Here is a 24,310-nt window from a genome sequence, read left to right as displayed (position 1 = left end):
CCGACATGGATGGTACACCATGTGTTTTTGTGTAAATGGAAGCAAAGACTGTACCCCAAGTGTCACAGTCCTCCACGTGTGGTGCGATTCCCATTGGAAGACAGATAGTCAGAATCCTGTGTTTATCCACAGGGGTGGTGTCTGGAAACACCGCCTCTATTTGGGTGATTTTTTGTGCTAACCAGAATGGTATTTGTTCCCGTTTAGCTGGTACTTTACCTAGGCAGTACTGTATGTTCTGTGGTGTAATTTTATTTGTGTTCCCCTGATGTGGGGTCAGCTGTGGAATTTTAACTACAGGTTGGATGGTTGAAGTCCGCATTACATATTGGACTAGTTGTCTATATATTTTAATTAATTGTTTTAGTTGTACTAAAACATCTGCTGCAGACATCCTTTCGATGTCTGGATGTGGTGTGTATCCGGCTAGGACCGGCCACGTTGCTCCTGGTCTACCTAGTGGACCGAGCCTGGTGATGTGATTATTATGTTTTAGGGCGCCATTAAACAAGAGCAGGTGCTCTTGGAATTTGAATGGTACTTCCACTTCCTCGAAAGGAGTGTACTCATTAGGAGGTTCCTCTATTTTATAATAGTGGAACTCCTTTGTTACAGCATTTGCTGCTGGAAAGTTTATCCATGAATAGAATACCTCTGTCTGCCGATATTCGTGTGCCTCAATTACGAATATGACTGTACCACCTCTTGGTGTCAGTCCATTGTCTATAAGTTTTAACGTTATAGATCTTCTTATGTTGACCGGGATGAGTTTTATATCCGGGTCTGCTTCTTGCATAGTATTATCAGCTTCTATTATTTCAGCTGCTAATCTAGCTCTCTCTCTTTCATCATCACTGTCTACCATTTTACCGACAGGAAGGTTTTTCTGTTTGTTTGCAGATCAGGTTTCTTACGGAAACAAAGATTAGATGCACAATATTTTGGAACAGTGTATCCTTCAACGTTGATTGAACCAAGAACCATACATAGGAGTTCCCTCCTGCGAGGTTTGGTGGATTTTACCTCTCACCCACTCCAGACGTCTTTGGAGTATTATGGGAAAAAGGGGTCTGAGTGAAAAAGCACGACTGAGTTACTCTAAAGTCTTGCGTTAGTTTTATCGCCTATCCAAACACGTTGGGCGCCATGTAGTGTAGTTCCTATTATCCCAATAGGCTCTGCGCATTGGAATAATACCTCCAATAGTATAGACCTAGACCAGACGTTAACTAGGTCTTCTATTGTCGATATTAGACTTAAAGTTTTGGGTTTGCCAGCTAGCTCAGAGTTCACTAGAAACTTTCTCGAATAGGCAAGGAGGAGTTGAACCTCCCTGGACAGACAAGAAGGGATTTAGTTTCTGACAACCATAGAACATGACAACTTTGCTCTCCCCTAATCAAGAGTGTATCTCTAGAGTCGTGTGAAAACAAAAGACAACTTATTTTACTCAGTCAGTACGTCCATTCTTAGTTTCACCAGATTGTAGAGAAAAGGAAGAGACGGGCGTGTTCAATAAAAGATGTTATTTATTGATCAGTCTCTTTTCTCGTACAAGAGAAATGGATCGATATTATCGCAATACTTATGGTTAAGTAAAGTGCATACAATAAAAGCAGAATTATAAAATAATACTGTAAAAACATTGATATGGTTTCTAAGCCATACGTTATTTAAAATGGATAGAATATATACATACACATATACATTTAACTAATCGTACTCAACTGGTGCTTCTAACTACGCCTACCCCAGTGTACCTGACCTAAGCCTAATATGTGGGCGGGGATAGAAAGTAACAGTTTAAGTTAAGTTTGTTTTGCCAAGTGACTGACTCAAGAATTCTCTGCAAGGGGTTATTCAGCTCCGTATCTGAGGTCTAGGATGGTTGAGGGATAGTATCTCTCGTCTGAGGTCTCGATATTCCAAGCTGCCTGCGAGGGCTGCTCGGAAGCGCCGGAGCTGGGTTTCTCGGCAGGAGAAAGGCAGCGTCTCGTTCTCAGCGCGTCAGGAAGGCGGGGCAGCTAGTGGGCTTCGCTCTCTGCTGGGCTTCGGCAAGTCTCGCTGCTCCGATCTCGTCACCACCGCGTGTGTTTGCTTAAGGCAATGTCGGTAATATTTATACCTGTAAGGTGCCGAGATTGACGTAAGGATGGACATAGATACGTCAATAAGGATGTCATATGAGCTGGTCGTTAGCACATTCTTTTACTGAAGTTCTCGGTGAAATCAAAACAATGGCCGCAGGGTTTTTCCCAGGTTGTCATAGGTTTGATTTGTTTTGAGGACTCCGTATGCCTTATCAGGGGCTGGAGGAATATTGCTTTGCCTAATTAGATGGCAAGCGTTATGACCTAATCAGATAACGCGCTCCTGTGCCGTGGTCTGGCGTAATCAGATAACGGTTTCTGCATCATGGGATGGCTGCTAGTTAACGTGTTAACCAGAATAGGGTCAGGAATAGGGGGATCGATACAGAACCTATAGGAATACATCACAGAACGCTATCAGAGGGAGCAGAGCACAATAACGTAATGGCAGCCAAGAGCAGTGATGCGCTACGATATCAGCAGAGCAAATAACGCGATGGCAGCCAAGAGCAGTGAAGCGCTACGATACCGGTGCCAGGGAGCGTGGGGAGCGTCCGCTTCTGAGCCAGTCAGGACGGTCCAAATGTGTGTTTGGGTACAGACCCAAACACATATTTCAAGATCTTAAAAGATCGTTTGTCCCCGTCTACGTTCTTGGGGGATGCTCTGAAAGCCATCAGCTGAAATTACTCTTTATCCATATTGCAGGACCTGGGCAACTGTAGGTACGCCTGTAGAAGATTGCAGGATTTAGTTGTGCAGTGGTATGTGCTATCTTGTGTAATAATTTAATTTTACTGTCTTTGCGGGAAATAATCATTTTGGCTTCTGGTTCCAGGTTACAAGGAGTCTGGACTCATGTTTGACAGGCACTGCTGTCAACATAGCATACCAGTAAACCAGAGTGGATCCTATAACAGCTCTGGCGATGGTTGTGTGATGCTCTAGGGCCAGGAAAGTGTGGATACTCCAGAATATATGAATGGGGGAAACCACTGACCCGAGTATTGTGTTAATATAAGTCTCCACAATCATTATACAACCCAGAGTTTTTATGTTTGATGGAGTCTGTAACGCGAAACGATAAGTAAACTGGTCTTCTTCAACTGAAACTCAAATAAGCTGCCCTTTAGGATGGTGTAAACTTTGGATTTTTTGGGCATCCAGTTTTTACTTTTGAGCAAGTGTTGTGCTCCCAATTTCCAGTATTCCAAGGATTGGCGATTGTGCTGGTCAAGGGTTGAACCCTGCTAAGCATGTAGAGTTTGCCTTCTTTGCCTTGCACGGCACACTTTAAAGATTGTGATTGTAGTTTGCGTTGGGTAGGAAAAAGGTTTTACTGCTCATTTAGCTTTAATCTGGTACCCCTTCGCATGTCCCCTTTAGAAGGCCTCCATCTACTGTACGGTAATTACATTCATATAGTTTACTTATCATGATGTGGCGTTAAAGCACTTTATGGCAGATAGAACGCTACTCCTAAATTCCAGTGGTTAATTTAGTGGTTCATGTTTATTGATAGTTAATGACATTAGTCATTTTCTCAAGGAAATGATTGCATGCATTTATCTTCTTTGTGGAATATTACGTTAATAGGTGTTGGGTGTGAATATTAGAGCGAATTCGTGCAAATCGTTGGTGGAAAGCATAGAATGGTTAGAGGAGGTGAGCTATTGTTAGAATGCAGAGATGTGTTTTCCAGGAAGGAGAGGTTATGAACTAGTGGATGAGGTGTGGGCTGGTTGTATAAATACAATAATTGAGTGTAAGGCAGACAAGCATGCACCATAGTAGGTAACACTTAGAGAGAGTAAGGGATGCAGAGAATGGAGGATGGGTAAGAAAAGAGGAGAGGGAACAATCAAACGTTTTAATGCAAGGTCAGCTCTTCAAGCGAGGCTTTAGGAGTATAGGGAGGGCTTGTCTTTGTGAATGAGATCATACAGATTTTCTGATAGACATTAGGAATAACCAACTCTTACCTATTCTTCTGAACTCCAAGTGATTCTCAGTGGCTCTACTTTTTGCAGGTCGGAAGTGCTATAGTTTTGCAGTCTGAATGTAGTGCCAGAAATGGTTTTCTTCCTATTTACTGGATTTATCAGACGGGGAGCCAGTCTAAAACATAATCTCCGTAATTGGAAATATTTGTTTGAATAATATTGGTCCTTTGCATTTGAGTTAAACATATATATGTCAGAGGGGAGAGGTCCCATGACCCTTCATCTAAGGCTGGAGGCTGTCAGGGCAGTTTTGTCAGTCAGCCTGACTGTGACTGCAAAATATTTTACGTTTTTTTGTTTTGAATTTATTCGAAACTAAATTTCCAGAGTAATGCCTAAACACCGATTCTTAACTTGCTTCATTGGATGCTGTGTGACAGCAGTTCGCAAACATTTATCAGACTGCTGCATTAGGACATCAGGGAGAGCAGAGCGAAAGAGAATGGCAAAGTCCTGACATAGCTTTGTCCTTGCTCATCTTCAGACATTACCTATAGATTAGCCAAAATCAAATATCTGGCTAGATCCGAATTCCAGCGTTCTTTTCCTCAGTCACCTACAATGCCTGGGTTAATCTGGACTGATGGTCAGCAGCAACTGCAGGGTTGGGGGCTAGAAGTAAGAGGGAAGAGATGATGGATGTGATCTTGAGTGATAATAAGAAGGGGTGATAGGCCTGATATCAGATGCGGCAACTAATTGTGAGCAAAGTAATAAGTGGAATGTGTCTGAACTTACCTGGAGCGAAGGTGATGCCAGAGAATACATCACGAATGGTCCGCCCTACAATTTGATATCCAAAAGACTTTTCATCATAGGGGCTGACGGGAAGAGGTTCGAAGGCATTCTTAATAGTGATTTTCACTCTGTCATCACTGATGGCGTGTTTCACAATGTCAATCACCTAGAGAAAGAACACAAGGTGAATAGGTTTTCCTGCTTTCAATATCTATTTTGTTGTGAATTCCAGGGGAGTTTTTTCATTGCTTTCAAACCTATATAAAAAATTAAAATAAATATTTAAAAGTTCAATGCTTATCAGGGTTTATTCTTTTTGATCCAAACAAAATTGCTGATACTATGGTCTTTTCAATGCTTATAACGAAATTTCCTTTTATTTCCTTTTTTCCTCTGTTCATTCCTTTTGTAAATTATTACTAGTTCTTCCTTCTCCAAACTCACTACTTCATATCCTCTACTTAAATTTGCTCTTTCAAGTCCCTTTCATTATCTCACCTCTCTGCCTGTCTAAATTGTCAGTAATCAGATACCTCTTTCCAGCCGTTCAGTTCCACCTCACGCTCAGTATACGCATGAATGGAGATAGGTTTGCATTTAATTAAAATAGCAAAGATCTACTTAATAAACAAAATTCAACTCTGACATTAAATGTATGTAAACTGTGGTGTACTCACTACTAGGTAATTGCAAGCCAGTTTCACAATGTCCTGTTCTGTTCAACATAACAAGAAAAAGCTGCACTAATAAATATATTATTACTGTCTGATCTGGGTCTATTTTTGCTGTAGCTGGTCAGAAGGTAGAAACCGGCTAGGATATTACTACTGTTAGCTATAGGGACTTTGGTAACAACAAACTGTAGTAGGGATTCTGCTCCTACACAGAACTGTGCATAGAGACTTGGAACCTCAGTGAATTAGGGTGTGCCAAAACTCACCTTAGTACCCAACATCCCCTACCAGACTAGCATCAGTGTCTCATTGGCTCTTCCATAACACCAATGATTAGACAACCCAGAACATGGAACTTAGATTACCTCAGGCAATGTGGAACACATGAACACTCTTTCGTTATACTATCATACCAGTCCAAACCAGGGAGTAAAAGAAGACACGTGCAAGTTTGAAATATTTATTTCTAATGCCGTGTTCTCATGCGCTGTATCTTAGCTAATACAAGTAGACATATTATCAGCAACAAGATTATCAGCATAGTTACTATTCCATAAAATACAAAGGGAAAAAGCATGCTTGAATGCTAAATGGAAACCGGTTTAAAATATACCTATATTTCACCCTCCCTTGCTAGTAGGTTATTTTATATCTACAGAAGGTCTCTTGGGATTACAAAGGCGGACCCATTCATCTGGTACTAGCAGAAATGGATCACATCAGATTCTGCACCAGCTCTCATCATGCGAATGTTCTCCAAGTGTGTGTGTGATCATGCCTACCCAGTGCATTATTAAACGCATTATTAAACACGCCAAAATCAGAGGTGGCCACAGCTGCATATATGTTGTGTCTAGAACGTGCGCTGATCAGTCCGTACAACAACCACTGTGTTGAAATAACCTTGAAGGCCTCGGCACTCACTGTTCAGACAAAGCTTACCAAGTAAGACTGCTAATATAGAAAGATATATTATTCTCGTGTGAAGCAAAACACTCTGCTAGACTCTAAACATTTATTATAATGTGTGCCGTGTGCAAAAGGTAGCAGAAAGGAAAAATGGCGTTTAAACTTCTAATAAGCTCATGTCAACTTAACACAGTGTGAATGCAAGGCTCAGTCCCATGACACCCTCCCTTGATCTGAGCACGGATAAGAAAGGGGCAAATTTGGAAAGCAGAGTTCAAGAACAATAGTCAGAACAGAGTTTGAATTGCCACATGTGAAAAAACGGCATCAAACTCCAAAAATAGAAAGTACTTAAAATCAAGTAATTGTATCCACGGGCATAGGGAAGGCAATAGGCCGGGGTGCAAAAAAATGAAGACGAGAGAATTTTTTTTTTAATAATCCGATGTCCAACATGTGACCTCGGCCATGGAAGAGAGAGAAGCGATAACATATCTCACTCCAGCAATGTATATGCAAAATATGTCGCAACAGCCTCCAATAGGAAGTCTTTGTTCTCATCGGAAAACCTTTCATCCATCCAATTTAGCAATGGGCAGGAACATACATGTTCCCCAATAACCGGAGCCTCTAGCACCATCAGAGGACAACTCGGGTCTTCTTCAATGTAACTGCATGCCAAGAAATCATGCGCCGCTGCAAACACATTCCAACGTCCCAGGACTCCATGCATCGCTGCAAAGGCCATAATCCCTCCGCCAGAACAAAGCAATTCATGAGCAACTAAGGGGCTCATCAGTTGATCATAATCCGCGTTGGGAGACACCATATTGCAGAGACACAAATCCAGGGCCCAGTCGAAATCGCAACTCAGGCAATGAAAGACAGGCTGGATACATGCGAAAAAGGAAAATCGAAACGATAATCCTTAAACTGGACTCAATGTAGCAAGAGGCAGCGCTCCATAATATTCAAGCATTCGGTTGCGGAGCAGCAACAGCCTTGACAGATCTTTTCGCAACACAGGACGTGCATCAATTTTGAAGTAAACAAAACAACAGAAGTACGCCTGCAACCAGAGCGAGCATTAAGGGAAATCCACCAAAGAGGCTGGAAAAAAATCAAATGAAAAAATGACGGGAACACACTAAATATAGTTTGAAAAGAAGTCACAAGGCCACTGCTAACAACTTTAAAAAAAAGTGAGCCGACCCTGAGGTGGACGACGCATTAAAGATAGTGTGAATTAATTCACCGAAATGCAAGGGCAAATCCGTTTTTAATAAAGCGTGCACTTCTGTGCGGGTGTTTGCCACTTGAAGGAAAAATGTTTCACGAGCAGATGTGAGGGCGACTTCTTTTCGAGCAATAGAGCTCTTATGCGACTCATCTTGTTGAACTCTGCTTTCAAGGTCGGAATCGACGGCCAGATGGAAACATCGAGCTTCCCATGCGGAGGAGGAAACATTATGTTTTTACAGCAGACTACACGTTCACTGACTGTAACCACGTAAGGAATGCCGGCTACCATTGCACAACAATCCTCATTATTTAAAAGTAAATAACTACCATTTGCTAGTAATGTGAATGTGGGTATGATAGCAGATGGCAGTGTACCTTTTAAAATACAGGCAAAATTTGGCTCATTCTGATTACAAGAGCCATGCAATTGGATATTCCTACACATTAATGAGTGATCTGGTGTTGTAGTGCAATCCTCTCCATTCAAATAAACCTCTTTTCCCTCCCTAAGGCACCTATAGGTAAATGGTAGTGACCAAGTTTCATGGAGATAAGCGGTGCCTAGAGGCTCATATCTGCCAATTACGTAGTACTTCATGCAGGCCTCGAACTTGAACAGAGGAAAAGGTAAAGTTATCAACCCATGGATATGCTACACAGCAGAATTTGTATCGGCCACAGAAAACGGCAAAGGTTTTAACTTCTCAATATGTAACATGGAAAAAGTTGCATCTTTCATAGACATAAAACGTTGCTTTTCAGTCAAATTAAAAGGGGCAAACAGAGATGATGTATTCATGTAGTGCCAGGGCACTTTTCCTGACGTCAATGTCTGCAAAGTCCAGGCAAATTGCATAATAGAACGCAATTGATTTTGACCATGGTACAAAACAGACACATCCTCTTGCACAGTATCAACAACAGACAAAACGATATTATCTAATGTGTAAATGCAGGAAGAAAGCGTGTTAATGCTGTTATCTACAACTGCTAGCACTTTTTCTAAATTTGCTTCATCTATTGCTCTAATGTGAGAAGCAGCCTCAATCTGGGACAGTTTCCAAACCTCGTTGTAAATAGCATATATCCACCTTTTGGATCAGCCGGAAGCCGGGCCCTTGACAAAATGATTCAGATCAACATAGTCAGCCAATTTAGATAAATGCAGCTTAACTAACGCTAAAGTGGAATGTTTGAGCCAACTCTGACATAATTTGCCTACTGAATAGGTAGTCACAGAATGGCCACTTTCAAAACGGGGATCCACCCTAACCTGTGTGTAGTCTTGAGCTAAACCCAGAAAGCGATGTTAGCAAGAATCTGCACTTTTGTGCCACAGAAACCAACCCTTAGGATCCAAACTGGATATGTTAAAACTAGAATTCAATAACAGCGTCTGCAAATCTGTATTTGAAAAGTTGGTATTATTATCCCAACCGGAGTATTCCTCTAATTCAGGAAAAGAAGGAGCATTTAATTTTTTAGTAGTAGCCAATCCAAAGCAAGTCGTTTGTGAAATTGTAGAATTCAAAAACAACATATGGTTCGGGATGAGACATGCACGATGCAAAGCCTCAGTGTCTTGCACTTGCCAACTTTTAGAACCCCAAACAGATTTACGCTCAATAGTATCCTTCCACAGTTCATAGCCCCCAACAGCCAATTGATCTAGAAAGGACTTCGAATATAATAATTTTGTGTGGGTAAGTCTAACCTTGGAAGTGGACTTTTCGGTCATTTTAAAATAAAATGCATTGGGATTTGACTGATTAAAATCAGTAAAGTAGGTGAATCACTTTAAAAGAGAATTGGAGCTGCCTTCAACTGGAGTGGGACAATGTTCCCATTGTGATGATTAACCATATTCCTCCTGGTGTTAGCCTTATGCAGGTAGTAATTGCCAAAGTGTTGATAACAAAACAAATCACCATAATTTGCTGAATCTAAATACAAATCTTCAGCATCAAAGGCAGCATAATATTTCAAATCAGAAAACAAAGCTTCTACGGTCTGAACATCCCAATCATCAGAATGTATATTTTGTTTAATCGCATCACCCATAGAAACCCTTAGAACATTTGGGACATTAATAACCTCTGTGGGTCCGTGTATTTGAAATCTAATAGCATCCCACACAATCCCATCTAAGACGTGCCAAGCAGTAATTTTAACAAAAGCCAGGTCCCTCTTCAATCTGTGGGATGAGGTGTGGGGTGCCAATGTTCCATTAATATGTCGAATAGATGTTCTCTCTTCAACATAGTGTCCGTTGACAAGGCGGAAAAAATACACCACAAATCCAATTGACATGAACAAGTAAATTGAAAAAAGCACCAACCAAATGTAGGTGCAAAATTTTTTTTTAAACCATGTTGCAAAAACAGAAAGTTTTGAAGGGGTCTTCGATGTGTGAGAGTCAGTGTCAAATGAAAGTCTGGACTCTACCAAACAAGTTTTCACATCAAGCATCGATAAGTCTGTGGGGTAAGTATATTCAATCTCATCAATATGAGCATCAGGTGGAGAACTCAATAAAGGACTGGAAACTGCAGGCATCTCAAGGGCATCGTCAGGCCTGGTATTAGGAGCCGGGGCTAAAACTGAATATCTCAAAAAAGATGGACAGAAGACCACTGGTTTCATACTAAGAAGAATCGGCCACTCTGTGTAGTTTGACATTGTCAATTGAGATGTACCTTTTTTCCCTTACGACCTGGAAGTGGTGGTAAAATGACTATCCTTGTGCCCTGCACACCAAGTACAGGAACTGGAGCTCGATATGAGGAACCAAATTCTTTCTTGTTTTCGATCTTCTCTCGAACCAGTTCTCCAACTCGGGGTAGCCAGCCAACTACCGGAATCTGTAACGCAGCATCAGACGTGGAGGGCAAGTGTTCCTTTGCAAGACTGTCTCTCGTAGATTCTGTAAAACATGACAATGTTCATCTACGTCAAAGGAGGCAGCAACCGCCTAGTCTAGGCCTTCAATCAATCAATCAATCAATCACAGCACTTGTATAGTGCGCTACTCACCCGGGAGGGTCTCAAGGCGCTTGGGGGAAGGGGTTCGCTACTGCTCGAACAGCCAGGTCTTGAGTTGCCTCCTGAAGGCGAGGTGGTCCTGGGTCAGCCGAAGGTGGATGGGGAGGGAGTTCCATGTCTTGGCCGCCAGGTAGGAGAAGGATCTGCCTCCGGCGGTGGCTCTTCGGATGCGTGGTACGGCGGCGAGGGCGAGGCTAGCAGACCGTAGCTGGCGGGTGGGCATGTGGAAGGTCAGGCGGTCGTTGAGGTACTTAGGGCCCAGGTCGTGGAGAGACTTGTGTGTGTGGGTGAGGAGCCTGAACGTGATCCTCTTGTTAACGGGGAGCCAGTGTAGGTCCCTCAGGTGGCCGGAGATGTGGCTGCGTCGGGGGATGTCCAGGATGAGTCGGGCGGAGGCGTTCTGGATGCGTTGGAGTCTTTTCTGTAGCTTGGCTGTGGTTCTGGCGTAGAGGGTGTTTCCGTAGTCCAGTCGGCTGGTGACGAGGGCCTGGGTGACCGTCTTCCTGGTTTCGGTCGGGATCCAACGGAAGATCTTGCGGAGCATGCGGAGGGTGTGAAAGCATTAAGAGGAGACGGCGTTGACTTGTCTGGTCATCGAGAGGGAGGAGTCCAGGATGAAGCCCAGGTTGCGTGCGTGGTCCGTTGGCTTGGGAGTGGTGCCCAGGGCAGGGGGCCACCAGGAGTCGTCCCAGGCGGAGGCTGATGGTCCCAGGATGAGGACTTCCGTCTTGTCTGAGTTCAGTTTCAGGCGGCTGTTCTTCATCCACTCAGCGACGTCTTTCATCCCTTCGTGGAGGCTGGTTCTGGCGGTGTCGGGGTCTCTGGTGAGGGAGAGGATCAGCTGGGTGTCGTCGGCGTAGGAGATGATGTTGAGGTTGTGTTGGCGTGCGATGGCAGCAAGAGGTCTCATGTAGACGTTGAAGAGGGTGGGGCTGAGTGATGATCCTTGCGGGACGCCGCAGATGACTTCAGTGGCCTCGGATCGAAACGGGGGGAGGCGGACTCTCTGTGTTCTTCCGGCGAGGTGCCTTCTCTTGGATGCCGGTGTTGCTGAGGCGTTGGACTAGGGTGCGGTGGCAGACCGTGTCGAACGCTGCTGAGAGGTCCAGGAGGATGAGTGCCGCTGTTTCCCCGTTGTCGAGAAGGGCTCGGATGACGTCGGTGGCTGCGATGAGGGCGGTCTCGGTGCTGTGGTTGGCTCTGAAACCGGACTGCGAGGGGTCGAGGCATCCATTCGTCTCGAGGAAGGCGGCAAGTTGTCTGTTGGCGATCTTCTCGATGACTTTGGCAGGAAAAGGGAGGAGCGAGATGGGGCGGAAGTTCTTGAGGTCGGTGGGGTCGGCTGTTGATTTCTTCAGTAGGGCGCTGAGCTCGGCGTGCTTCCAGCTCTCCGGGAAGGTGGCGATGTCGAAGGAGGTGTTGATGACGTCTCAGAGTTGTGGTGCGATGGTGGAGTCGGCCTTGTTGAAGACGTGGTGGGGGCAGGGGTCAGTCGGAGATCCGGAGTGGCTGGTGTTCATCGTGCGGGCTGTGTCTTCGGTGGTCACCGTGGTCCAGGTGCAGAGGGTGGCGGTGGGGTGCGTTGGTTCTGCGGTTGAGTGCGTGGATGGTGCACCAAAGCTGTTGTGGATGTCGGCAATCTTGCGGTGGAAGAACGAGGCGAGGGAGTTGCAGAGATCTTGTGAAGGGGTGATGTCGTTGTTGCCGGTGCTGGGGTTGGAGAACTCCTTGACGATGCTGAAGAGTTCCTTGCTGTCGTGTGCGTTGTTGTCCTGTCGATCCTTCAGTGATTTCTTCTTGGTGGTGCGGATGAGCTGGTGGTGCTTGGGGGTGGCGTGTTTGAGGGCGGTCATGTTGTCAGTGGTCCGGTTGAGGAGCCAGGCTTTCTCGAGGGTGCGGCAGGTCTTCTTGGAGTCCTTGAGTTAGTCGGTGAACCAGGGCGCCTTCTCGCTTCTGGGGTTGCTGGGAGGGTTCTTCAGTGGTGCGAGGACGTCGGCGCAGGCGGTCAGCCAGTGCGTGAAGTTGCGGGCTGCTTCGTTGGGGTCCGGTGTGCTGGCGGGTGGGTTCTGGCCGAGGGAAGTGGTGAGCTGGTCGGCGGTGATCTTGCTCCAGTTTCTGTGAGGAACCGGTTGTGGGTGGTGGTTTTTCTGAAGCTGAAGTGGACGCAGCTGTGGTCGGTCCAGTGAAGTCCGGTGAAGTGGCTGAAGGCGATGTGCTTGCTGGATGAGAAGACAGGATCAAGCGTGTGGCCGGCGTAGTGGGTGGGGGTGTTGACCAGTTGCTTGAGTCCGAGGTTGGCGAGGTTGTCCAGCAGGGTGACGGTGTTGCGGTCCTTGTTGTTCTCCAGGTGGAAGTTGAGGTCCCCTAGGAGGATGTAGTCGGCGGAGGGGAGGGCGTGCGGGCTGATGAAGTCAGCAATGTCTTCGCTGAATTGGGTGCGTGGTCCCGGGGGTCTGTAGATGAGGGTGCCTCGGAGGGTCGTCTTTGGGTCGGTGTGAATCTGGAAGTGTAGGTGTTCGGCGGCGGCGTAGGTGTTGTCGGCGTCGGTCGTGATGCGGATGGTGTTCTTGTGGACGATGGCGATGCCTCTTCCAGTCTGGTTCACACGGTCCCTCCGGACGATCTTGTATCCATCCGGAATGGCAATGGCGATGTCGGGCGCTGAGGAGGCGTTCATCCAGGTTTCCGTGAGGAAGGCGACGTCTGGTGATGTGGTGTCCAGCAGGTTCCAGAGTTCGACGGCGTGTCTGTGGACAGAGCGGGTGTTGAGCAGGATGCACTTGAGGTGGTTGTTGCTGGCGCTCTGCTTGGCGGGAGCGGTGCAAGTCCGGAGGCAGGTGAATTTGCAGGCATGGCAGGTGAAGGGTCTGTGGGTGCGTTTCGGAGTGGCTCGGCAGCAGGCGGGGGTTGGACCGGCGTTGAGGGTGGCGGCGTCGTAGGTCCGTCGTGTTGTCTGGCGTCGGCCGGGGCCAGGGGTCCTGGCGCTGGGCGCGGTCCAGGCGCGGACGGGCTCGCCTTCGGCACACAATCGGCGCGTCCGCTGCGCGTGACCGCTGCACGTCTGCGCGGTCGCCATATATGGCTAAGTGGGAGGGAGGAGCAGCTGGGAGGCGGGAGCGGGGAGGATACAAAACGAAAAGGGGGCGTGGCCGCGTGAACGGCGGCGGGGAGCGGGGCGGGCAGGGCACAGGGGGACTGCAGAAGAATTAACAACAAGGCTATATCTACAACGCGCACAGGGGGACAACAGAAGAAATTACAACAGGGCTATATCTAAAACACGCACAGTAGTGAAATACAAAAAGGCAATGCAACAACAACACGCAAACACGGCGGAGGGGCGGGGAACAGCGAGGCAGGCAGCTAGGGCGGAGAGGCAGGCACAACGAGGCTACGAGCAGCAGCGAGGCGAGGGGCACACACACAGCTGGTGGCCGTGCGGCATGGGGGTGTCCTGAGAACAGGTCACCTTCAAGGTCCGGGACGAACATTTTGATACCAAAGAGCATTTCGTATGGGGTCCGCCCACCCAGAAACCTTCTAGGGAGATTATTATGTGCACGTTGTACGCTATTGAGATGGGCCAGCCAGTTCCTGCCAGTACCTATAACCCTAGCTGTCAAAGACTGCTTTAAATCTCGGTTCATTCGTGCCACAACACTATTACCCTCAGGTCTGTATGGAAACGAAAACTTGACTTGGACCCCCAACTAACTCATGGCATCCTTATACGCCTTAGAGGCGAACGCTGGACCCTGATCCGAATGGAAGGTAGCACAGGCAAAAATTCCTACAAAGATACGCAAGTCTCTTATGACAGTTCGCGAATCAGCGCTGCGGTGTGGCCACACCCAAACAAAGCGTGTTCAAGAATCAACTGCAACTCAGATGTACTTATACGCAGTATCAGAGGAAAAAGGACTGCAGTGATCTAAATAAACACAACCAAGTGGTCTATTAGAAATGTACAACTGTTTCTGAGGCGGACGCGCAGCAGTTGAAGGCTAATCTGCTGACAAATGTCACATTGAAGGACATAATCACGTGAATGTTTGTACAGTCCCCGCAACCAGAAACGTTGTTGTAACTGAGATACAGTAGCCGAAACGCCCGCATGCGCAGATGCAACACCCTTGTGGGCAGCTGTAATCAGGGTGGGTCTGCGGTCCGTGTTGGGAATCAATCTTTCACCAACGTCCGGTATTTTCACCTAAGGAACTTTATCAGGACTTAAATGATAAGAATACTTCGAAGGAAACCCCTTAGGATATTTACTTCCCTTCTCAGTAGCAGCAACTGCCGCCAAGATGTCATCATCAATCTTACTTTTGGAACTATGACTGCTGCAATCCAATATGTTGATACTGCTGTTTTTGCGGCCTCATCGGCCAAACCATTGCCAACAGCGTGAGCTCCCACACGTTGATGACCAAGAGTATGAATTACATACACGAGTGGCAGCTGCTCTTTAAGTTCAGCCACTCGAACCTAGATAATTTTATGTTTTATTGTGCTACCTTTGGAATCACGAAAATCATTCTGAATCCAAAAGAATAGGTTTTCATTGTAAGACTGGACACAGTAGTAAGAATCACTCACAATAAGAGTAGTCACACTAGGATCAGCGTACTCCAAAGCAAGCATCAGAGCACGGAGCTCTGCCAATTGTGCGGTATAGTCCCCTATGTACGACATCGGACTTGAACTCATCATTCACCATGGTACCTACCACAATGGCGCAAGCTGAGACGTATGCGTGCTTAGACCCATGTGCAACTTGCGCTGAACCATCAGTGTAAATGATACAATGGAAATCCTCCAAAGGCCACATAGTCAATGGTGCAGGATGAACAAACTCATCTGCAAAAACTCTTGTGACTGCAAGGAGGTATCCAAGATAAAAGTGACATCCGGAGACGTCAATGATTCAGCCCATTGTATCCACCGTGGGTGCAAAGCTTTAGAATTTGGTACACTGGCTTTCGTCACTGCCTCTCGTGCAGGATAAGGGGTAACAACCAACATGCGTTTTCCCTGCGACAGTGCACGTTCCTTAAGAATCGCCATTTGCGCTGCTGTCAAAACTTATTCCACAGTGGAAAACCGCATTTCAGCCGAAGTGTACAAGTGTGACTTGTAAGCGATAGGTACTGTGTCAACTTCGTTAAATGTAAGGTATGTGAAACCCACCGCCCCAGGGATGATTCTTATCACCAGGTTGGTGTAGTTATCATGAGTCAGTAAGAATTTAGTTTTTAGAAGATCAGCCTGCAAAGATTTTAAAATGGCTGAATGTTCAGGCAGCCAGCACGATTTGGTAAAAGTAGGTTGTATCAAAGCATACAAAGGCTTGATACGCTGGGCATATTCGGGAATATATGTATGCCCAAAATTTAAAAATCCCAGCATGGACTGTAATTTTTTCAGTGTTGTAGGAGCACGCAGCTGTGCGCATTTCTCCAAGAAGTGAGGAGCTAAACATCGACCTTCATTTTTGAGCTCATAGCCCAAGAACAACACTGTGTACTCTGCAATGTGAGACTTTGCAAAGTTGAATTTGTAACCGAAGTCCGCAAAGTTACAAATAATGCGGTCAACGCGACACAGATGCGCCCAAATTTCGTCTGTGAGATAGATGTCATCCACATACGAACACGCATCTGGGTCTACTCTCTCCAAAAGAGAGACAATGCGAGCAGCAAACACACCTGGACTATTCTTATAGCCCATGGCCAGGCGTTTAAATTGGCGTTGTTTGCCGCCACTGGTAAAACTGGTCCATTGAGAACTCAGGCCAGACAAATTGTGGGCAAAAAAAACGTTGGATATATCAATTGTGGTCTTAAACCTTTTGCGCACAAGACCATCCACTAAAGCAGAGCTGTGGGTATTCTGTACTGCACAGGTACGGCAATGCGAGTTTAAATGCCAGTAATCCAATACCAAACGGTACGAACCGTCAGGTTTGGTCACAGTAAAAAGTGGGTTATTCATCGAAGCGAAGTACCGACGGTCAGAGCGGTGCTTCCCCTTCATCCTGAGCCATGGCCAGGTGGGGTGAAGTCTAGACATCCTCCAATTGGGCAATATCCTCATTGGAACGGTGAAACTACCGATACAGACATCTAGTGGATTCAGGTGACTCTAGTATCGAGTTTGAATTATTCATAATTCATTTATAATTTTGAGCACTTTCTGTTTTTTCGTTGAGAGCACTAATTCGAAGTAGCATGCTTGTATGATGGTCCTGATGAAAGCAATGACAACTATTGTCGCACATTGCAGAAACATGTTGACCCCAGAATACATGAAATGACCCAAGAATCATTGGATTATTCTGGTCTACTTCTTTTAACATTGGCAGAGTGGGTAGCGACAGAATAAAGTTACATTCAGCACCCCCTCATCCAATTTTAATTCACACACACTTAGTTTTTCTTTACTACTTTTGCACTACGATATCAGTCCCCTCCCCCTTTTTTACAACATCATCTCCGTCTGAGATAAGAGACCACGTTAATCTAATTGATCATGAGAGGGTATCTTGTTACCAGACCCCTCCATGTGAAATAGAATAGATAACATCAGCAGTGGTCTCAACAGGAACCCAAGTGATGAAGGGCGGTTCCGTGTGGTGACTGATGGGAATCCTCACATGATCACTGAATAGGCTCCCTGTGAGGGTGACCCTTACATCATTGGTATGTTGATCAAGGTAGTCGTGGTTAGTCTTCTCAAGATATATACATAGCGCTCCCTGTCTTGGTACTTTAGACCCTCTGATATTCTATTCTGGTTATTCATCGGTGACAAACAAGTTTCTATCACCCCTTGATATTCTAATTGTTCAAGGATTTCCGCCACGGAAGCATTTGCTTCACACCGTATGGGATATTGAGGTTGAGGCTGTGGCATAGACCGTAAGGAAATCTCATGGTGTGGGGAAAATGTATCCCATCCACAGTGCGTACGGTACAAAGCCGGCGCAAGGGCCTTAGCCCACTCTTCTGCAAAATTCAGCGCATGCTCCTTAGACACTGTGTGCGCGAAACTAGGGAGGATTATCTCCTCCCCTCTCGGAGCCGCGAGAACAAAAGGTGGGGGCCAGTCAGCCTCCGCTAACAAACTGTCATAGGCAGTTTTAAGATTTTCCCAAAATGCCCCTTTTATTGTACGTTGTATGTCACCTTCAATTAAAAGGACAATTTCAAAAAGCCTATCAGGGGGAGCTACTCTAGTAGCAGCTGTCTCTACAACAACCTATTGGTCAGTCGCTGTCACCTTCAGTGGTGGACGAGGGGCTTCTCGTACTATGGTAATCTCCGCCGCGCTGTCCAACAACGTCAGCGCCCATGTCTGATTCCGAAGCGGCGTTCTCACTATCTGTGGCATATCTCGCTGTTAAAACGGCAACTTTCTTTTTCTGAAACTGGGGTCTTTTCTGTGAAGAATCATTCTGCTTGCCTTTTCCGTCTTTCGGGCGGGGCTTGTCGCAACTGTGCTGGCCACCCCGATCTCGGCCGCCGCTTCCTCCACCGGACGAAGAGGCCGATGTGTCCTGTAAAGAACGAGGAGAGCGTTGATCAGGAACCTGAAATCTATCAGGCGACTTAATCGTAGCGCGGTCGCGCAAAACATAAACGTGCTCAGTAGACGCGTGCACTGGTGATGGGGGACGGGACTCATGTTTCTGTTGCTGCTTCCCCTGTTTTTTTATTTCTGTTCCAATTTTTCTTTGGAGCTGTGGGTTGAACGTCCCTTTCAGACTTCGCACCCTGAGTTTTTTTTTTATCTTTAGCAGAAAAGGGCTTGACACCTAAACTATTGCGGCCAATGGTTTTATAAGCCGCCATAATTATTTTCGGTAACTGTCGGGGTTTGTCGGCATCGGGGACCTCGCGTAAGGCGTTAGCCACTTGAAAGTTCACCGCATCTCCCTTTATATTAGAAAGGACCAGATCGGAAACTACATCAAATGAGCCCACGAGTCTCAATCCCAACTCAAAAGCAGCCTCCGGTCCATGTTCGTCCTGAACACGCTTAATGACCTTTGGAAGGACAGTCATTGACGGAGTGCCGAAGCACTTCATGTACACTGCCGTAAAAATCTTACCCCATGACTTGCAGTCACCGGCTTCTGGTACCAAGTCCTTGGGCAAACTAATTGTAAAAATCCTGTGTTTTTCTACGGGAGTCGAATTAGAAAATACTGCTTCCAGCAGGTCAAACTTCTCGGCAAGCCAAAAAGGCATATCATCCTTATCCTGGGGACGCTTGCCCATAAAAGCATTGACCATCACGGGACTAAGCTTCATTCCGCTCGGTTCAGCAGGAAGGACCGTAACACCAGGGGCCCGCCATGGAAATTGCGGGTAATATATTGAACTAGGGCCTGAATAACACTGATAGCAGAGTTATAAAGGGTCCGTAATTCAGCAATGGCGACTTGCCCCGCACGAGGATGCGGGGTGAATCCAGCCAAAACCGGCCAAGAAGCGCCTGGAATGGACAAAGGACCCAATCTAATCGCCGTTACACTGTGGGGAAGGGCGCCATCAAACCAAACGCGGTGCTGCCATGCAGAAATCGGAATCTCCTGCATCCTATAAGGGACATATTCCACGGGCACGGCAGTATGAGTGTAAGTGTTAGGCACCTGAGTAGCTGCATCTGCTGCAGGATACGTCACCCATGAGTAGAAAATCTCAAACGGGTAGGCAACCTCAGCACTCACCACCAAAATAACTGCCATGCCCTCCAAACCAACTTTATAAGTCTGCAAATGATTGCGGACCGCAATGCGACTATGCTGCGGTATGTCAACGTTAGCCATAGTGACACAGAGAAGAAGAGGTACAATGTAAAACAATCTAGCACAACTGGGTAGTAATTCAAAAGGAAACCATTTTAAAAGATTCAAGCTTGAAAAGACCTATGTAACTATAGGTAGGTTTTTTCCGACACCACTGTTATCCGGAAACAATAGTGAAGGGGCTAAGGAATGATAGAAGTACTACTCAAGCGTCATGTAATAAGACCACCACGTTGGGTGCCATGTAGCAGGGATTCTGCTCCTACACAGAACTGTGCATAGAGACTCGGAACCTCAGTGAATTAGGGTGTGCTAAAACTCACCTTAGTACCCAACATCCCCTAACAGACTAGCATCTGTGTCGCATTGGCTCTTCCATAACACCAATGATTAGACAACCCAGAACATGGAACTTAGATTACCTCAGGCAATGTGGAAAACAAGAACACTCTTTTGTTATACTATCATACCAGTCCAAAACAGGGAGTAAAAGAAGACACGTGCAAGTTTGAAATATTTATTTCTAATGCCGTGTTCTGAGGCGGAAAGCCGGGAGCTAGGCACCTGATCTTCTGTTTTATCCTCGCTCATTTGCACAAAAACTGATTTTAAAAATTGTTGTACTGTATTAATTTGCACTGTGTCACTTACCTGCCTGGGACAGTTGGGGCGCGCAATTGTACCCGTGTTGGGCATACCGAGGGCCGAGTTAGGGCTCCACTCGAACACAGACAGCCTACCCGGAGGGCGACGACTTTGGCCGCCATCTTAGGGAAAAGGCACGGTTGGCGCTCTAGCGGTCGGGCGAATCACGGCCCGGTCGCTATAAAATTGGCAAGCGCTAGGAGAACTGCAAAGCCTTTTCTTACTCGCAACAGAACACTCCTGAGGCGGAAAGCCGGGAGCTAGGCCCCTGATCTTCTGTTTTATCCTCGCTCATTTGCACAAAAACTGATTTTAAAAATTGTTGTACTGTATTAATTTGCACTGTGTCACTTACCTGCCTGGGACAGTTGGGGCGCGCAATTGTACCAGTGTTGGGCATACCGAGGGCCGAGTTAGGGCTCCACTCGAAAACAGACAGCCTACCCGGAGGGCGACGACTTTGGCCGCCATCTTAGGGGAAAGGCACGGTTGGCGCTCTAGCGGTCGGGCGAATCACGGCCCGGTCGCTATAAAATGAAGTCCATTTCCCGTCCGCGCCGATGGCGCGCCGGAGGCGCGCCAGAGGCAAGCCCGTCTGGGCCCGTCCGGGCCAAGGGCCTGTCACTATGCCCGTGGATCTTTCGGGACCTACAGGATACTCGAGGGAAGAACTCTTGGCGCTATGAGACAATAGTGGTCAGTGGTGCCATCAGCTGGACTGGACCGACACTCTACTCTGTCGTTGCCAATTCTGTTCTGACCCTATCCCTGTGGAGACTAACGGTAAGGAGGCCGGTAGTGTTCTGAGGATGGCGTTACTAAATTGCAGATCACTACCAAAGCATGCGGTGGAGATCAATTTGTTGATCGAAGAATGCAATCTTGACCTGCTCTTCCTTACGGAGACATGGTTATCTCCCAATGCAGAGTTTGACATCATTTCCGCCCTCCCAAGTGGTTTTCTTATTCAGAGTCAGAATAGGGACCAAGGGAAAGGAGGTGGTCTCGCTATAATCCACAAAGACTCCTTGATATGTAGACTAGAGGACGGCGGGATTTCAGACTCAGAAAGTGCCTGTTTTAGCATCCAGCTAACCCCCACCTACTCCCTTTCAGGATTCCTTATTTACCGCCCACCGGGCTGCATAAAACATTTTGCAGATTCTCTGCTAGAAGCCACCTTAGCAGCGGCAGCCCGGGCACCCAACTTTTTGGTTCTTGGAGACCTGAACCTGCATTTTGATGACCTTAATGATAAAGTAGCTGTAGATCTCATCCTAAATCTTAAAGTCTTTGAACTAAATCTTTTAAATAAGGAAGCCACTCATAACAAGGGACATCTGTTGGACCCGGTCTTTTCAAATAACAACCAGCTCCTAGTCGAACCCCCTCTGCCCCTACCATGGTCGGACCACTTCGTAGTTCCTTTTTCCTGGGAAATTCGATCGGAAGAGAAAAGTGCCCCTCGCCCCCGCATATTACAGAGAGCCTGGCCAAAGTTATCGGTGGAAAACTTGAAACGAGCTCTTGAACAATTGGCTCCTGATGCAGAATCAGATGTCCTGCTAGCAGACATAAATTTCCAGAACTGGCTTAACAGTTCCTTGAACACGGTTTTGCCCCTCAAAATGGTGACAAAAAAGAGCAGCACTACTGAACTAAGAGACCTCAGAAAAGCCTGCAAAAAGTCAGAACGCATCTGGAGGAGAGATTGGGCACTTAACAGCAAAACCTCCTACCAGGCTGCCCTGAGACTCTATAAAGCTGCACGGCAGAAAACTAAGGCATCCTTCTTTGAGGAGAAAATTAAACTTTCGGCTAACTCCTCTAAGGAAACGTTTAAAATTGTTAATCAACTTCTTAAAATCCCAGTCCCAACAACCTTACAAGAGGATACCAAACCAAGATGCGACCAGCTAGCAGAGTTCTTCGATGATAAAATACAGAGAATTCTTGATAGCCTACCACAAACTGCCGCAACACTAGTCACTGAAATCCCCCCCCCCCCCCAACAACCAGCCTCCGACTTGAGGTGTTTAGATGCATCACCAGGGAGGACTTTTGTAATACTCTTTCCACCGTAAAAAGCGGCTCTCCCTCCGATCCAGCTCCTATGCACATCCTCAAGCAAATTGTGAGCACTATTGCCCCCCTTGCCACAGATTTGTTAAACACCTCATTCATCAATGGCATAGTCCCCCCGAGCTGGAAACAGGCCAAAATTAAAACGCTCCTAAAGAAACCGGGACTAGACACCACCGATTTGGCCAATTTTAGCCCGATCTCTTTGCTACCTGGACTGGGCAAAATCGCCGAAAAGCTAGTGAACCATCAGCTCTCAGGTTTCTTGGAGAGTAATGGCCTACTGAGCGATTCCCAAACGGGCTTTCGCCCAGGACAGGGCACGGACACAGCCCTCATAGTAGTGACGGAAGAAGCAAGATGCATCTTAGATTCAGGGGGATCAGCGGCCCTGATCCTCCTGGATCTGAGCGCTGCATTCGATACTGTCGACCACGTAACTTTGGTCCACCGTCTTGCTAAATTGGGCATTGTAGGGTCAGCCCTTAGATGGCTGGAATCCTTCCTGAACAAACGATCCTTTAGGATCTGGGAAAATGGTGTCATGTCAAAGTCTACACCCCTCCAGTGTGGGGTCCCTCAGGGATCTTCCCTGAGTCCTACATTGTTCAATGTTTATATGGCCCCGCTGGAGGAGGTAGTGGCCCCTTTTGGGATCAAATTCATCAGCTACGCAGACGACACACAGCTTGTCGTCTCGCTGACTCAACAAGGGGGATGCCCAGACAACCTCTCGAGCTGCCTAACCGCAATTTTCTCCTGGATGACTGACTCAAAGCTCAAATTGAACGGAGCTAAAACCGAGATTATGGTCTTGGGCAATCAATTTACATTCGTGCCCTCTGAGTACTGGTCGCCTTGCATGGGTGATTTACCTCCATCAAAGGAAAAAATCAAAAGCCTTGGGGTCTGGTTTGAACCCCAACTATCTTTCAGGACCCATGCACAGAAAGTGGCAGGAGGATGCTTCGGCCTGCTGCGTGCAGTACGGAAAGTTCTCCCCCTCCTGCCTTTTCAATCCCGGAAGCTACTAATCCAGGGCCTAATTCTATCTAGACTGGATTACGGCAATGCTCTCCTCTTGGCTGCACCAAAGGCCACAATTAATATCTTGCAGCGGGTACAGAACGCCGCAGCCAGGTTGCTTATGGGGGCACCAAGAAGAGCCTCTGCTAAACCATTGCTGAGAGCCCTCCATTGGCTCCCTATTCAGGAACGAATTGCCTTTAAGTCACTCTGCATCACTCACAAGACACTGCAAGGTAAAGGCCCACCGGCCTTGAGAAAACTGATTTGTCCCTACAGACCGGCTCGGGCCCTACGGTCTGATGGAGACAATCTGGCTATTGTCGCTAGAGTAAGGAAGGCCCGCACTGGAGGCCGCCGTTTTGCAATGAACGCGGCAAAAAACTGGAACGCTCTCCCCAGGGATATCCGGATGGAACCCTCTTACCTGAAATTCAGAAAATCCCTTAAAACCTTTCTTTTCCCTAAAATTTTATAATACCCTATATCCTCAGAGTCTTCTGTTATTAGTCAGTTAGCGCTGGGACGCTCCAGGGCAGCCATGCGCTTTATAAATCAAATTTCATTTCATTTAATGCGCAGTATCTTAGCTAATACAAGTAGACATATTATCAGCAACAAGATTATCAGCATAGATACTATTCCATAAAATACAAAGGGAGAAAGCATGTTATAATGCTAAATGGAAACAGGTTTAAAATATACCTATATTTGACCCTCCCTTGCTAGTAGGTTATTTTATATCTACAGAAGGTCTCTTGGGATTACAAAGGCAGCCCCATACCTCTGGTACTAGCAGAAATGGATCACATCAGATTCTGCACCAGCTCTCAGCATGCGAATGTTCTCCAAGTGTGTGTGATCATGCCTACACAGTGCATTATTAAACGCGCCAAAATCAGAGGTGGCCACAGCTGCATATATGTTATGTCTAGAACGTGCGCTGATCAGTCCGAACAACAACCACTGTGTTGAAATAACCTTGAAGGCCTCGGCACTCACTGTCCAGACAAAGCTTACCAAGTAAGACTGCTAATATAGAAAAAC

The 24,310-nt window shown here is 46.6% G+C and overlaps 1 protein-coding gene across 1 annotated transcript in view; it reads right to left on the bottom strand.

The window, feature by feature from the left end:
• The window catches only part of PM20D1 (peptidase M20 domain containing 1), a 202,687-nt gene that overhangs the window by 43,980 nt on the left and 134,397 nt on the right, over nt 1–24,310 (bottom strand). Inside the window, exon 11 of the mRNA XM_078644591.1 lies at nt 4,832–4,997. Coding sequence (XP_078500717.1) covers nt 4,832–4,997 — 166 coding nt within the window. The remainder of the gene's footprint in view (nt 1–4,831; nt 4,998–24,310) is intronic.

The sequence above is a fragment of the Lissotriton helveticus genome, chromosome 5_1 (assembly GCF_964261635.1).
Source record: "Lissotriton helveticus chromosome 5_1, aLisHel1.1, whole genome shotgun sequence".
Classification (NCBI taxonomy): Eukaryota; Metazoa; Chordata; class Amphibia; order Caudata; family Salamandridae; genus Lissotriton; species Lissotriton helveticus.
Note: the sequence above shows the minus strand (reverse complement) of the source record. Positions and strands in the feature narration are given on the sequence as shown.